This window comes from Anolis sagrei, chromosome 4, assembly GCF_037176765.1.
Source record: "Anolis sagrei isolate rAnoSag1 chromosome 4, rAnoSag1.mat, whole genome shotgun sequence".
Lineage (NCBI taxonomy): Eukaryota > Metazoa > Chordata > Lepidosauria > Squamata > Dactyloidae > Anolis > Anolis sagrei.
Genome location: NC_090024.1, coordinates 50404038 through 50420366, shown reverse-complemented (window position 1 = coordinate 50420366; position 16329 = coordinate 50404038). Strand labels below are relative to the sequence as shown.

At 41.6% G+C, this 16329-nt stretch overlaps 1 protein-coding gene across 1 annotated transcript in view; it reads left to right on the top strand.

Annotated features, from left to right (window-relative positions):
* Positions 1-16329, top strand: part of RP1 (RP1 axonemal microtubule associated) — a 222929-nt gene that overhangs the window by 53280 nt on the left and 153320 nt on the right. The window contains exon 17 of the mRNA XM_060775314.2: positions 13228-13430. Within this exon, the coding sequence (XP_060631297.2) occupies positions 13228-13430 (203 nt within the window). The remainder of the gene's footprint in view (positions 1-13227; positions 13431-16329) is intronic.

The following is a 16329-nucleotide window of genomic DNA, read 5'->3' as shown; positions in this document are numbered from 1 at the left end:
TGAAAAAGTTTGGGGACCCCTGCTCTAGTCCAACTTGCCACTAATTTTCTCACCATTCAAAACTTCATAGTGAGTTATAGATGGTGTCATACACTTTGTGGCATTCGAAATCTTCAGGTTCATAGAATTAGAGAACTGGAAGAAAACCACAAGGTCCATCCTTGATAAAGTTCATAAAGCGGACTGTCCTCTTAACTGGAGAGAGAGTTCTATGAACTTTGGAAAGGTTTGTTTGCGATATGGTAGGTCTATTCACTATTCTATATTGTGCATTAAGTGTACATGGTGCTTTTCCTTCATATGTTCACATGCATATTTTTGTAGTCATTTCCAATAATGTTATTCAAGTAACTTCCTCACTTTGTTTTCCTTTCACTCCAGACAACCATTTCAACTTCTTCCTCCCTATTATCTTTATTTATACTTTGATTTTTTTTCTATAAAAATAGCTTTCAAAAATAAATGCAACATAGTTTTTAAGAATACTAAATATCAACATTAGCATAGAATCAAACTCTTAACAGCATTACAAATAATTTAAAACACACTATTACAACGGAAATGAATAAATAAAACAACACTGCATAATCTTAAAAGGCCTTCCCTCCAGTTTTCAAAGGTTTTCACATGCTGCTCAATGTGCAATTTGATGTAATAATTAATTTGACTTCTTGATCTAGGTTATGATACAACTGTAACATCTATTGACTCATTCATTAGATTGTGGTTTCATCTAATCTCAGGAAAGGTGCTGTCTGCAGTCAATGCCCCCCCCTCAAATGCCCTTCACGGGACATCTCCTTGTTTAATTTAAATTGAAGAAAGACCTTTTTTTTTTAAACAAGAAATCAGCAGGAAGTGACTTACATCCATGTCCTGTTGTTAGTATAAGGCATCTCCTGAGCTTTGGGGTACTTCGAAGCATTTCTGTGGCAGAAGGGTACAGTAGGGGAGTTGTAGCTCCCTGAGGTTTTCTGGGGGCTAATGCAGTCTTCCAGAATTGACCACATTTGATCTAGTCCAATATTGTTTAATCTGTCAGTTTCCCATTGGGAAACTGTCCTTCTATGGTACAGCACATGATTTCCATGCAAATGGCCCAATCCCAGGTACCTTAAAACAGAAATGAGGAATATCCCTCTCTGTACTTTGGTTGTCAGTTGTCAAATAAGGTTGCAAACAAAAAAGAGATGTATTTTAATCCTAGGGTTTGCAGTTAAGGGAGAGATATTTATAACTCTCAATCAGAAAGCTGCAGTGACTCAGAAAATGACAAACACCAGGATTTCCTAGGAATCAGTCATGGCAATTAAAAGTGGAATTCTCACACAACTAGCACCTGACCAAGAAACACAACATATTGGGGAAGACCAGAATGGCTTAGATACTGATCAGTGGCTTATCCTTGATCAGTGTGCAGGGGATAGCCCTGACTGGGACAACACTTCACAACATTCACACTTGCACAATCCTGCAGGTGTACCATCCCCAACCATAGACCAGGAGCAACAGGAACACATACAGGAGAACCATAGGCTCTTGGACGAATCTCAATGGATTGTCCTTGGCGAATGCACCGGGGATGTCGAGGAGGAGGACAACACTTTTCACCTACACAATTCACACCAACAGGATCACTTTTCTGGAGACCTACACACTACATTGCACAAAAGGGGCCCTGTCATTCCTGAAAGTAAACAGGTCTTGGTAGTAGGCGACTCCCTCCTTAGAGGAACGGAAGCTGTCATTTCCAGACCAGATGGGATGGCTCGAGAAATATGCTGCCTACCGGGGGCAAAAATACACCATATCACTCAGAGGCTCACCAGGCTCCTCAAGCCCTATCACCGTCCTCCCCTCATGTTGATTCATGTAGGAACCAATGATACTGCAAGGCATACGTTTCAAAAGATCACAAATGATTTTCGAGCTCTAGGAGCAATGCTAAAAGAATGTAATGTACAGGTGGTCTTTTCATCCCTCCTCCCTGTTGTAAGACACGAACCCACAAGAGCCAGAAAAATAGTACAGGTCAATGACTGGCTTAGAAAATGGTGTCAGGAGGGACGCTTTGGCTTCCTCGACCATGGCCTGCTATTCCAGGAGGATGGCCTACTGGCAAGGGATGGGGTGCATCTCACACAAGTAGGAAAACACCTTTTTGCTCACAGACTCGCAAACCTCATTAGACGCACTTTAAACTAGGTCCACCGGGGGAGGGGGACAACAGCCTTGCGAACACTACTTTACCCATAATGTCTGGGAATCGCCAGAAGGCTAAACGGAGGGCTGCACAAACACAACAAGGACCAAGCACCAAAAGCACAAGAATCCCAATTAAACAGCTCAAGGGAAGATCCCAGGGGCTCACATGTCTTTACACTAATGCACAGAGCATGGGAAATAAACAAGACGAACTCCAACTTCTAGCACAACACCACAAATATGATATCATAGCCATCACTGAAACCTGGTGGGATGACTCCTATCGCTGGAATGTAGATATCGAGGGGTATAACCTCTTTCACAGAAACTGAACAAAGGGGAGAGGAGGCGGAGTAGCCTTATATGTCAAAAACTCTTATGCTGCAGAAGAAATTCAAGACAGCAATCTGGGAAACCAGCTTGAAATCACCTGGATAAGAATCAAGGGAACTGGGACTCAAAAAGATGTCGTTGTAGGCATCTACTACAGACCCCCAAGCCAGGAGGAAGAACTTGATGAAGTCTTCTGCCAACAGTTGACCAAACAGGCACAGAGAAGAGATGTAGTAGTCATGGGCGATTTCAACTATCCCGATATTTGCTGGAAAACAAACTCGGCCAAGAGTACAAGGTCCAACAAATTCCTCGCTTGCCTTGCAGACAATTTCATGGTCCAGAAGGTAGAAGAGGCAACAAGGGGATTGGCTACTCTTGATCTCATCCTAACAAATGCGGAGGACCTGATCGATGCGGTCGAAGTGGTAGGATCCTTAGGGGCAAGTGACCATGTGCTCCTGCAATTTGAGGTACAAAGGAAGGCCGAAACTAAGACAAGTCAAACCCGCATTATGGACTTTAGGAGAGCTGATTTCCAAAAAATGAAGGAAACGCTGAGCAGCATTCCGTGGACACAGATACTAAAAGACAAGGGAGCTACGGATGGATGGGAATTTCTCAAGAGTGAAATACTCAAGGCGCAATTGCAAACCGTGCCAACAAAGAGAAAAAATAGGACAAGTGCAAAGAAGCCAGAATGGATGTCCAAAGAACTTCTAACTGTGCTAAGACACAAAAGAGACATGCACAAGAAGTGGAAAAAGGGAGAAATCACCAAAGAAGAATTCAAACAAATAGCCAACACCTGTAGGGAAAAGGTCCGCAAAGCCAAAGCAAAAAACGAGCTTAGACTTGCCAGGGACATTAAAAACAATAAAAAGGGCTTCTATTCTTATGTCAGTAGAAAAAGGAAAAACAAGGAGGCGATAGGACCTCTTCGAGGAGAAGATGGGGCAATGCTGACAGGGGATAGGGAAAAGGCAGAACTACTTAATGTCTTCTTTGCCTCGGTCTTCTCACAAAAAGAGAGTCCTCAACCTCAGCAAGATGGAGTGGATGAGGGATTGGAGGACATCCAACCCCTAATTGGGAAAGAAGTCGTCCAGGAATACCTGGCCGCTCTTAATGAGTTCAAGTCCCCAGGGCCAGATCAACTACACCCCAGAGTATTGAAGGAACTAGCGGAAGTCATTTCGGAACCATTGGCAACCATCTTTGAGAGTTATTGGAGAACGGGAGAAGTTCCAGCAGATTGGAGGAGGGCCAATGTGGTCCCAATCTTCAAGAAGGGAAAAAAGGATGACCCAAACAACTACCGTCCGGTCAGCCTCACGTCGATACCGGGCAAGATTCTGGAAAAGATTGTTAAGGAAGCGGTCTGCAAACACTTAGAAACAAATGCAGTCATCGCTAATAGTCAACATGGATTTATCAAAAACAAGTCATGCCAGACTAATCTGATCTCTTTCTTCGATAGAGCTACAAGCTGGGTAGATGCGGGGAATGCCGTGGATGTAGCGTACCTGGATTTCAGTAAGGCCTTCGACAAGGTCCCCCATGACCTTCTGGCAAGGAAACTAGTCCAATGTGGGCTAGGCAAAACTACGGTGAGGTGGATCTGTAATTGGTTAAGTGGACGAACACAGAGAGTGCTCACTAATGCTTCCTCTTCATCTTGGAAAGAAGTGACGAGCGGAGTGCCGCAGGGTTCCGTCCTGGGCCCGGTCCTGTTCAACATCTTTATTAATGACTTAGATGAAGGGCTAGAAGGCATGATCATCAAGTTTGCAGACGACACCAAATTGGGAGGGATAGCCAATAGTCCAGTGGACAGGAGCAGAATTCAAAACGATCTTGACAGATTAGAGAGATGGGCCAAAACTAACAAAATGAAGTTCAACAGGGACAAATGCAAGATACTCCACTTTGGCAGAAAAAATGAAATGCAAAGATACAGAATGGGGGACGCCTGGCTCGAGAGCAGTACGTGTGAAAAAGATCTTGGAGTCCTCGTGGACAACAAGTTAAACATGAGCCAACAATGTGATGTGGCGGCAAAAAAAGCCAATGGGATTTTGGCCTGCATCAATAGGAGCATAGTGTCTAGATCTAAGGAAGTAATGCTACCCCTCTATTCTGCTTTGGTTAGACCACATCTGGAATATTGTGTCCAATTCTGGGCACCACAATTCAAGAGAGATATTGACAAGCTGGAATGTGTCCAGAGGAGGGCGACTAAAATGATCAAGGGTCTGGAGAACAAGCCCTATGAGGAGCGGCTTAGGGAACTGGGCATGTTTAGCCTGAAGAAGAGAAGGCTGAGAGGAGATATGATAGCCATGTATAAATATGTGAGAGGAAGCCACAGGGAGGAGGGAGCAAGCTTGTTTTCTGCTTCCTTGGAGACTAGGACGCGGAACAATGGCTTCAAACTACAAGAGAGGAGATTCCATCTGAACATTAGGAAGAACTTCCTGACTGTGAGAGCCGTTCAGCAGTGGAACTCTCTGCCCCGGAGTGTGGTGGAGGCTCCTTCTTTGGAAGCTTTTAAGCAGAGGCTGGATGGCCATTTGTCAGGGGTGATTTGAATGCAATATTCCTGCTTCTTGGCAGGGGGTTGGACTGGATGGCCCATGAGGTCTCCTCCAACTCTTTGATTCTATGATTCTATGAATCATAGTGCTATACACATGCAGTGTGGAAAATGTACCTGGATATGCTAATCTACTTTGATCCTGCCTTTTGCATGCTCACAGAATTTTCTGTTCATTTGTGACTCTTAAAATATAAATATCCAAAGTGGTGGATTGCAAATAATGCAATTGTGATACTTTAGATTTCTTGTGTCTGCTGACTATTTTCACTCGCATCTTAGGGCACTTTCACACAAGCCCCAAATTTGTGCCAAAGTGGGTTTTAGAAACCCAGTTTGGCATGGATTTGCATCCCCATGCCAGCCACAAACCCCAGGCTTTACCGGGGAGGGTGGCTACATGCCTTTTCGATAACAACCGCAATGGCATGCAGCCACCCTGAAGCCTCCCCATATTTACCTGTTAATAGTAGAAAAACCCTACCTGGTCCCCATTATGTTCATGAGGAAATGATGCACCAGGAGATGGGGAGGGGAGTGGGCTTGAAGAGGAAAATCCTTCCTTGCTCCCCCCTGATATCCTGGAGTTTTCTCATGCCAGTAGGGTGCGAGGAGAAACATAATGGTGGCCAGGTATGTTTTCTTTACATTTAACAGGTAAATTTGGGATTTGGGGTGCCCTCTTGGTTTTTTTGTGCTCCTGGAGCCTGACCAACTGAAAGGGCTATGTGGATTGGACCCAGGCCAATCCACATAGGATCCACACCTGATAAGACATGGATCTTACCATAAGATCTGAATCTTACCAGGTGTTCTATTAATTTGGAACAAAACCCTGGTTTGTTCCTAATTAAATCAGTTTTACTGGGGGAATTGTCTGGATGCTTCCGGTATAAACCAAGACAGGTTCCAGTTTTTGAACATGTCTGGATGGGCCCTTAGATACACTTTTCTCTTTAAGTTGACTGATTCAGAATACCATTTACCATGAGTATCCATTTCAAGTGCCACAAAATTTTAAGAATTACAGTGAGACAGTGCTTTTATGGGAGCAACTCAGTGTTTCATCACTTTTATTCAGGTATATGCATTTAAAGAAAAAAAAAACTAACAGTGCAGTGCCTGTTGATATGAATCTGAAAGCCAACCATTCTTATGAATGAAAAAATGGTATCAGTATTAATTGGGTCTGGTCCAAAGATAAGGAGGAGTTAAACATTTCATCAAAAAATAGCACACCATTTTAGCTAGGACATGTGAAACAACAAGATGATAAAGCTTTTTACAAAAAATAAGTTTTCAGTTATACATTTTAATCTAGGTTCATTATAACCAGAGACAAAAGGGGGGAAAGATTTTAGGAATAAGCCTGGTTTATACATCTATTTAGCCTCTGGAAGATTTTTTGTCATGGCGGATTTGCATCTTGATCCCCTGAAGTGTGACTAATCCAGGGTAACAATCCACTCCAGTTTTCAGAGTAGAACATTTTTAGCCTGTAGGAAAGAAATGTCTTCTGTTTACATGTCTACAAAGCATTATTTATAGAACAGAATTTCCAGGGCATTATTTGCTTATGGATTTTCTGAGGGAAGTTCATCATCTTGGCAGAACTTAGGTATTATCTGTCTACAGTTTGGCCACATTACCCATTGCCTTAGTTTTTCATCTCAATGAAAACATATTCTTCTTTTCCTTCCTTTTAATTCAACCTCACCACTTTGGTAGTAATCCATTTCACCCAGTGCTTCAGTGAGTTATTCCAGGATCCACCACTGACTTCACTGAACTGGCCACATTGTCTGAATGCCCAATCACTATTTCCTAAAGCAGTTACTATACACTCAACTCAAGAACAGAAATTGAATCTTGGTGGTCAGGAAAAGAAATTTAAAGATAGGCTTAAAGCTAACCTTAAAAACTGTGGCATAGACACAGAGAACTAGGAAGCCCTGGCCCTCGAGCATTCCAACTGGAGGTCAGCTGCTATCAACAATGCTGTGGAATTCAAAGAGGCAAAAATTGAGGGCAAAAGGGAAAAATGTGTCAAGAGGAAGGTTCTTCAAGCCAACCCTGATGGGAATTGCCTGCCATCTGGAAACAAATGTCCTCACTGTGGAATAACATTCAGGTCAAGAATAGGTATCTACAGTCACCTACGGACCCACTGCCAAGACCCTACACTTGGAAGGCAATCATATTTGGACACTGATGATGATATTGTCCCTTTTATAAAATACAAAACCCAAGTTTTCTTTTGAGAAGTAATTTTTTTTCAAGTCATGCATAGTGGAACTCATTGATGTAGAATCCATGGGTATGGAGAGTTGAGTATGCAGTCACATTTCCAGGGCAGTGATCTCACAGTGATATCCTTTTTCCATCCGACACAGAAGGTAGAAGAGGAGCCAGATCCAAGATCTAGCAGCCTTGCTTCAGGTGGTCTTGCATATCAGGTCCTAACAGTCTCAGGGTTCATCTACACTATAGAACTAATGTAGTTTGACACTACTTTTACTGCCATTTTCAATGCTAGGAATCCTGGTAGCTTCATGAAGCATCAGTACTCTTTGGCTACCACTACCATGATTCACTTCTAACTAAACATCCTGCTATCTCCACCCTATTAACTAGTCATCACTGTTGGTTAAGATCAGATCTAAAATAATCAATTCCCTACTTATCTGTACTACATTTCTCCTTTCTTTTTCAGGAAGACATTATCCAAATCCTCCGTCTGGCTTGGGGCTCTGTAGCAAGCATTCACAATGATATCACTGCTGTTCCTTTCTTTTTAAAATTTTACTCAGATATTTTCAACCCATCTTTCAGGATTTAAATCATAGATCTCTATACAGTGTAAACATAATAGATATGTGATGCCTCAACTCAAGAAAACCCAAAACTCCAGAGGTAGCAATGAGGTTATTTATATTTCTCAAATTTATGCACCATATAAATGGGGGGAGAGGAGGAGAGCTTTTGTTCTGGAAGAACTGAAGAACTTTGCAACATTCGGTTTTCCATACAGAACTAGGTCTTCCACACTATAAATATTTAAAAGGTTCTTATAATTTATCACCTTTTTTTTGTGGCAGCAGAAAAGTGCTTATTCTAGTAGTTGAAATGCTGTCACACTTGAGGTAGAACAACACTTTGAGAGCTTCTGCTTTCCATTCCTCTCCACCCACTTTTCAATAGCACATTTCACAAAATTGCTATCAGTTTAATCTGCTACTCTTGACACCAACAGATTCTGAATCAGAAATTTCACACACACCCTCATTATTTGAGAATAAATGATTCAAGTAATCCATAATTAGGTTGCACGGGATTTAAAGCAAAGCATAATTATTTTGGTTTTACTGCATTTGTTTTCCCCTTGTTTAATGTTTCAATTTTCAAATATTTGCTTTTAGATTTCTTAGTGCACATCATTCAGAATACTATAGTCTTGATTTTAACATCATTACTTATTATTGTTATTTGGGGGGGGGGGGTGGTTCTTATGCAAGTAATACTCAGGGTGCTTCCACACAGCCCGTTATCCCAGGAGCATCTGCATTAAAAAAGTGCAGATGTTCCTGGGCCCCTATCTACACTTCTCCCAAGACACTCTAACCCCTTTTCAAAAGCCCCCCAAACCAGTGTAAAAAAAACCCCCCCAAATAAGTTACCTGGCCTACATTAGGGCTTCCGGAGCTCTCCTGGCGCCTACAAATGACATGCCAGGAGAGCTCCAGCAGCCCCCTAATGGAGGCCAGGTAAGTCCTTTTGTTTTTTTACACTGATTTTGGGGGCTTTTGGAAAGGAGGTTGGTATTCTCACAGTTTTCCAGGTAAATTTAGCTTGGAAAACCATGGGAATACTCTCTGGACTGCAGTCCAAACACTGGAACTAGTGGGTTTGTCCTGCACCTTCCAAGAAGGTGTGGAATAAACACACTAACAAATTAATTCACCACAAACCAGGTACAGTTTTGCCAACTCCTTACTTCAGATACAGTTTTGCCAACTCCTTACTTCAAAATATAGCCTATAGTAGCAGGGCTTCCTTCACAGTCACTCATCCAAGTACTAACCAGGGTTGATCTTACTTAACTTCCAAAAAGCCGATGGAATGTTGTGCCTTTAGTGTATTTAAGTAAAAGTAAAGATTTCCCCTTGACATTAAGTCTAGTTGTGTCCAACTCTGGGGATGGTGTTCATCTCCATTTCTAAGCCGAAGAGCTCCGTTGTCCATAGATGCCTCCAAGATCATGTGGCTGGCATGACTGCATGGAGTACTGTTACTTTCCTACTGGATGGTACCTATTGATCTACTCATATTTGCATGTTTTCGAACTGCCGTGTTGGCAGAAGCAGGGGCTAACAGCGGAATCTCACCCCATGAATTTGAACTGCTGACCTTTCGGTCAGCACGTTCAGCAGCTCTGCGGTTTAACCCACTGCGTCACATGGGTTCAAATAATTAATTGGTAAGATTTTCCAAAGAGAAATTTCATGGCTTAGATATTGAGACAGTAGACATACAATACCTAGTATTTAATTTAGTGATTATTGAAAATTGATATTGTCTTAAGAATCAATGCTTACAGCAGGAATGTGAAGTTAATTGTCTCGTTTATTTTATTTTTTTATTTTTTAAATATATGAGCTATAAATATACTGTTGATTTTTTTAAAATAAAAAATAGTACACCATTTTTTGAACTACATCACTCATTGTTTTCTCCCTAACTATGTTTGTGTTGAATATTTTTTTTCTTAAAGCAAATTTTCTGCCTTTGTTTTATGTATGCATCAATATTGCAGTTCCCTGTGGCAACTGTCACCTTTGATTTGTTTTTCATGGGACCAGTAGAAAATTTTCCAGTGTCCAAAGGCAAGCAAACTATATTGCTGCTGTTCCCCTTCCATTGCCACTGCCTCTTCTCACTCTTATCGATCATTTTCCCATTCGTGCTCTGAATTTCCCTAATGATCTCCAAGGCTGTTTCAGTCACAATGCCTTGCTCTGACACAAGATCGCTTCATAGTGAGACCTTTAAGCTGTACAGATTGCTCTGCAGACTACTTTCATAATGTGGCCAGTGGTCGCTGGCAACTCCTATGTCAAAGAGCAGTTGTGAATCTGCTCTGAATGTTATTCTAAACTTCCAAAAAGTTATTCAAGTTGTAGAACCTATTTGGGGAAGCAAGGCCAGCATTTTGCACAGCTCTTTAGAACTTCTGTCTGAGATGGAAAATAGATTCATCACCACATTCACATGTGAACTGCCAGGAAAGCAGGAATCCCCAATAATCATGTACACATGAAAGATTTTCAGTAAAATAATAGCTAGTTGACTTCTCCAGAAAAGTATTCTGATTTCTTGGTGATGTAATTGATTCAAACAGTTGGAAACAATTAGAAACCCCAGTTGGAATGGCTACTCTGAGACTCCTTAAGAGTTAGGCATCTTCATCTAGAGAACCATATCACATCATTTTGAACCCCCACATTGAAATAAGAAGATCAGATAGAGAAAATTGATCTGAAGAGCTATTTCTTGACTTATTTATTTCTAACTTCTGGAACCACCTGTGAATGAAAACACTATTAAGGTGAATGAACTTGTAAATAATTAATCTCCTAGGACATACAAGCATAATAGATCCTGAAGGCCAATCAAATTTCTTTGGCTGCATCTCTCAGCAATCATCACTGGAAGGCTATTTTGCAGGCGCTCCCTTCCAAAGCTTACAGGTTTTCCAAAAGTAAGAACCCTCATTCCAGCCCTAAATGTAGCCCCTTGTTGCAGGCTCCCATACCCCAAAATGTATGGGAGTCACAAGACAAATGATGGAGGACCATTTGTGGTGCAGATCAGCTTTAAATAGCTTGCTAAACTGATCTAGTCATGTGATGAGCCAGCGAAGCAAGCTGGCCCCAACCAAATCTGACCTCCTTCAAGTGTCCACTGACTGCATATGGGTTTTCTACAAAGGAATGTTGGTGTTAAAAATATTTAGCTATGTGCTGATCTGTTTTAGAATGCCTAATTGTTGTGGACTGCTCTTCTGATTCTGAGAGAGAAGGAGGACAGGTGGATGAAGAAGCAGCACTTGGGGATTTGGGGCTAAGTGGTGAGGAGGAGGAGGAGGAGGAGGAGGAGGAATAAGAAGAAGAAGAGGTGGCAGATATATCCCCACGCTTCAGGAACAATGAAGGGAGAAGTCAGAAGATCAGCTAGGTTAGCAGGGAAAACGCTGAGCAATCAGAACACGCCCTAGAGACAGCTGTGCTGGGATCTCAGGGCTATAAATCAGTAGCAAAATCATGGTCCCAGTGTTGACAGCAGCTGACCTTCTTCAGGGGAGTTCCTCTTCCATACATTGTCTCCATTCTAGCATCAGTCCTTTCTGAAGGCTCTTGACTATTGACATTTGTTTCTGCAACCTGTAAGCTTGTTATAAAAGACTCTAGTTTCTGTCTGATGTGAAGACTTTTGTTTTACGTTTGCTTGAAGACCATGCATTACCATTGGGACTTTATATTTTCTGTTTCATTTATTGCATTATCTTTATTTTGGATGAAATAAATCTTTTTATTTATTTTCACTTGTGTCTAAGCTGTTTCTGGTGTAGAACTGGACACTAATAAACTAAGGACCTCATCAAATGGAGGAATTTCTGCGTTGTAGGACACTTCAGCCACTTTTCAAACACAGAGAGGCACGGAGCCCATCACCTGAAGATTAAGCACTTCCAGCCATCATGTGTAGCTTCCCCCATCCTGGAAAAGCAGATGAAGTGATCTGTGAGGAGGGAGTTCTGAACATGGGCGAGCAATCATATCCTGATCTCCTAGTGTGCACAAGATCCAAAGTACAAGCTGGAAAACATATGGGCTGGAAAGTGTCTAATTTGCTTGTCCCGTTTTGTCATTGCATAGTGGTGTTTTGCGGGGCATTCAAATGGGCAGTCTTTTGGGGTGTCTTAAGAATGGGGCTTCAGAAGGAAAGCATTCCATAGAGGTGTCTTAAGAATAGGGCTTGGGAAGGAAAGGGGCTCATAGAAGTGTCTAAAGAATGGGGCTTGGGAAGGAAAGGGGCTCATAGAAGTATCTAAAGAATGGGGCTTGGGAAGGAAAGCAGCCCATAGAAGTGGTGCCTTAAGGTTAAGTAAATTCTTAATCTTCTTTAGAGAGATTCTCCCTGTAAAAAAAAGATGGAGTGGGTGTAGAAAAGGCTACCTGTGTGATGATTCAGAACCCAGGCAACAATGGGTGTGTGTGTGTGTGGGGGGGGGGGGGAGACACTGAAGAGGCAAACATGTGTCATGGAAAGACAGAACCTGAAATGGGATGGTTCGCGATCAAAAGGGATGACTGCCTTTGCTAGACATATGGCCAACTATGCTTCTCAATGTCCATGTGATAACTGACAAAAGTTGGCAACTGACAAAAGTTGGCATCTTCCCAGAGGCTCCATTGTTTGCTGAGTTCTGTTGTTCATGTTTTGTGCCCAGGGTCATCAACCTGATGTTATGGCTTCATAAAGTACCAAAAGTGTAACCATGTAGCTCTGAGGTTCTATAAAATACTTGGAATAAATGTTATCTATGTTGACCAATGCTGTAAATAGCTTGGAAGAATACAGTGCTAGGCTTAATAGTTCGTTTGGCCAAAGGTATTGTATCCCACCTGTAGGGTGGATATTTTAGTCCTACCCAACAGAGAGACCAACCATGGGACTTTACAGAGGTACAAAAACCAACCCTGTACTGTTTTGTGAGAGGTCTGCAGACCTAATGAAAGAGAGGTGGTTCTTCAGCTCTCAAGGACCTGAGGTAGTCAATGTCATGCTGGAACATTCACCACAGCATGATAACAATTCAAGTGCTCTCCCAAGCACTCACTCACCCTAATGCCTTGCTCTGATGAGTCCTTTAAGGTAATAACAGAAAGGACTGATAATCTTCCTGGAGGTACAAAATGAACCAATCCCATCTGACCCAATATAGCAGTGACATCAGTTACAGACATTTCTCTCTGCAAGAGACGTGGACTCATGAGATTCCTGATTGACTATTGACATTTTGTACCTTACAGGGGGAATGACAAGTGTTCAAAAGAGTGAGTTGCCCTTTCCTTCAGATGAAAAATGGAAAGTATCAGTATTAACAGGAAATTCAGGAACTCAAGCAAATGTCACTCTGTGGATATATGGAGACAAAGGATTTGCTGGTCCCATAACTCTTAACAAGGAAAACAGAGAGCAGCTGTTTCTACCCAGGACTGAAGATGCATTTCAGGTAGCTAAAGAAATCTAACGATATTATTTTGCTGCATATTTTTCCTTCTGCAAGATCTTTTCTCTTGTGGTAAGGACCCCCACCCCTTTGTTTACTGCATCAGATAAATCTGTCTAATGTGTTTGGATCCAACATTAAATCATCTAAGCAGATATAGCAAATGGCAAAGGGAATTCTCTTTTCTGCCATATCTATGAAAGCAGGGACGTTTGGAAACACAAATTCTTTTCTTTAAAACAGTTAGTTATAGGCAATTGGTTGGAAGCTTCTCTTCAAAACAATGTATTATGTGCAAATCATAGATAATGAAAGGAATGTACCTTAACTAATGAAAACCATATATCACTTACAGAGAGAATTTGGGCTATGAAATGTCATCTTGCATACACTTTGTTGGGATTCTTCATGGCTGGGTCTGTGACAAGTCAAAACATGGGTCTTTTCTGACAAGTGCTGGATACAGTGTGCATCTAGCAGGGTCATTTCACTCCAGCAGAATGAGGAACTTTCAAAACCATGAACACTCACATGCTGTTACAGAGAAACAAGCACCCCTTTTACTCAGGGTTTTGGGCTTTTCAGAGGGCTATGGGGAAGAGAAAGGAAGAAGATCCTGGGTTGTCATGTGGAGGTCCAGGTGTCGTGATGACCAACATGACATATGAAATTCTGTCCCCCTTTCTCTGGAAACTGCTTTTCCCCATCCTGTGGTTGTTGCGTCTTTTATGGACTTTGTAATTCATGTTAGACACACACACACACATGTTTGTGTGTGTGTGTTTGTGTGTGACATAAGACATTTTAAATAGATCACACTAGTTTGCATATTACTTTCCTTTGAATTCTGCACTGAAATCAGTGGTAGTTATGGCATGGTTTCGACGTTGGAATGCCCTCCTGAAAGAGATCAGGTTAGTCCCCACTCTTCAAGCTTACCAGACACAGTTGAAAACATGGTTTTTGAACAAGCCTTTGGACCAGGATTAGGACCTTGATCACTAAACCCGAGGACCTAGTGACTGATTCATGTTAGCACTTTATGGACTAAGACAGTACACAGCCTATTTATCAATGCATCTTTACTGCATTGTTGGATTTTAAATCAGTAGGGTCATATGTTCTTTTATGCAATCATTGTTTTATAAACCTACTTTGTTATTGTTTTATAAGTTATGTATTTTACTCAGGTATTTTGTGTCTTACTGCACCATTGTGTGCTTTTTATGAACCACTCCGAGTCCCTTTGGGGAGATGGTCGCGGGGTATAAATGAAGATTATTATTATTATTATTATTATTATTATTATTATTATTATTAGGCCTGCCCACCCTACCCAGGAGGCTGTGGGAATGGCTGTAGCCTCAGTTACTTAGCCACCAAGTGGTAAACACACAAACAAAAAAACCTGAGGTGTGACAATAGCAGAGAGGATGGGCGGGAATATGCGATTTTCACGATGACCATTTAAAGAAACACAATTACAGATAAGCAACTATTCCTTCCAAAGGGAGTGGGGCCATGCCACAACAATCTGCCTCCACAATTTGTATATACGGTATAATTGTCTGCTAACAGGAAGCTTCCACACATTCATGTAAACTTATAGGGTTTCCATACAAATCTCAATGAGATCATCAGCTTGTTCAATAAAACAAGTAATGAAATGCCAAACAGGGCTAAACACTTTCATTCAGGACCTTATCACATGGAGGTACAGAAGCCTGAGAGCAGTGGGGGACAGTGGGGGAACCCTGGAGCAGTGTCCAGCTATCCCACGACATTTCCGTGCAGTTCTTGACTTCCTCCCATGCTGTCCCCAGCTTCTTCATTAAAGAGATGACTAGTCATCCGTCTCCTCAAGGCCTCCTCTTTGCGTGCTGCTAACGTACTGCCAGCATGTTGCCTTGACAGAGCCCAATGGAGCCCTGCCAGAAGTAGACCCGCATCATATGATGGTCTCCAGTGAACTCTGTTGGAGCAGCATGCTAGCAGCGAGCTAGGACAGGGGAAAAACGCATCTGATGAGGTGGTCAAACTCAGGATAATGGACTTAAAACAACCTGATAGTGCTGAAAGTGGCAGATATGTGTTATATAGACTGTTACATTGCATACCTTAATGCATTTTATATAGCATAAGCTATTATGATGGGCATTGTGGAGACTTTCACTTTTGAAACCTCGGTATAAAGATCTCTGGGATTTCCTCTCTCTTTGCAAGTAAATAATTGATAACTGGTGTAGGTAATAGCTTGTCCGTAATATTACCTTTCCCCCTACATGTGCATTCAGTACAATACAAGTCTATTGACCTTCAACAAATCAGATATTCTTTAGCAGAGTATGTTTGAAACATATTGATCTGATGAAAAAGAATTACCTGTATGCCAGAATTCTGGATGTTCAAATTCTTCATGGATACCTGATTTGGTTTTAGAGCTAATATAATCAATAAAGTATCAAACAGACACAAAATAATGGTCATGTAATCAAGACGGGATTTGATGGTATTTTTTTTTACTGTGAATATTGCAAGCTATGAAACACTGAACTTTTTAATTATAGAATTGGATTTTCTGCAGTCTTCCATCTGATTTACTGCCATCCATGATCAGACTGGTGAGATATCTGAATTAGTCTTTTAAAATTACTGGCATCCACATTCCCGTCAATATCATCTGTAGGAACCAGAGAAGTCAGTGAGGGAGCCAGAGCCTCACATCTTTTTTCTCACATCAAATCATAGCCTAAATCAGGGGTCCTCATGTTTGCAAATGTTGCAAAGTTTTGTGCAGCAGCACACAAAGTCTGTCAGGGGATGACTAGCCCCAAAAGTTAACTGTATATCCAGTAATCATCTTTCTTGAATCTATAATTTGCTATTAGACCTGTGCATTATA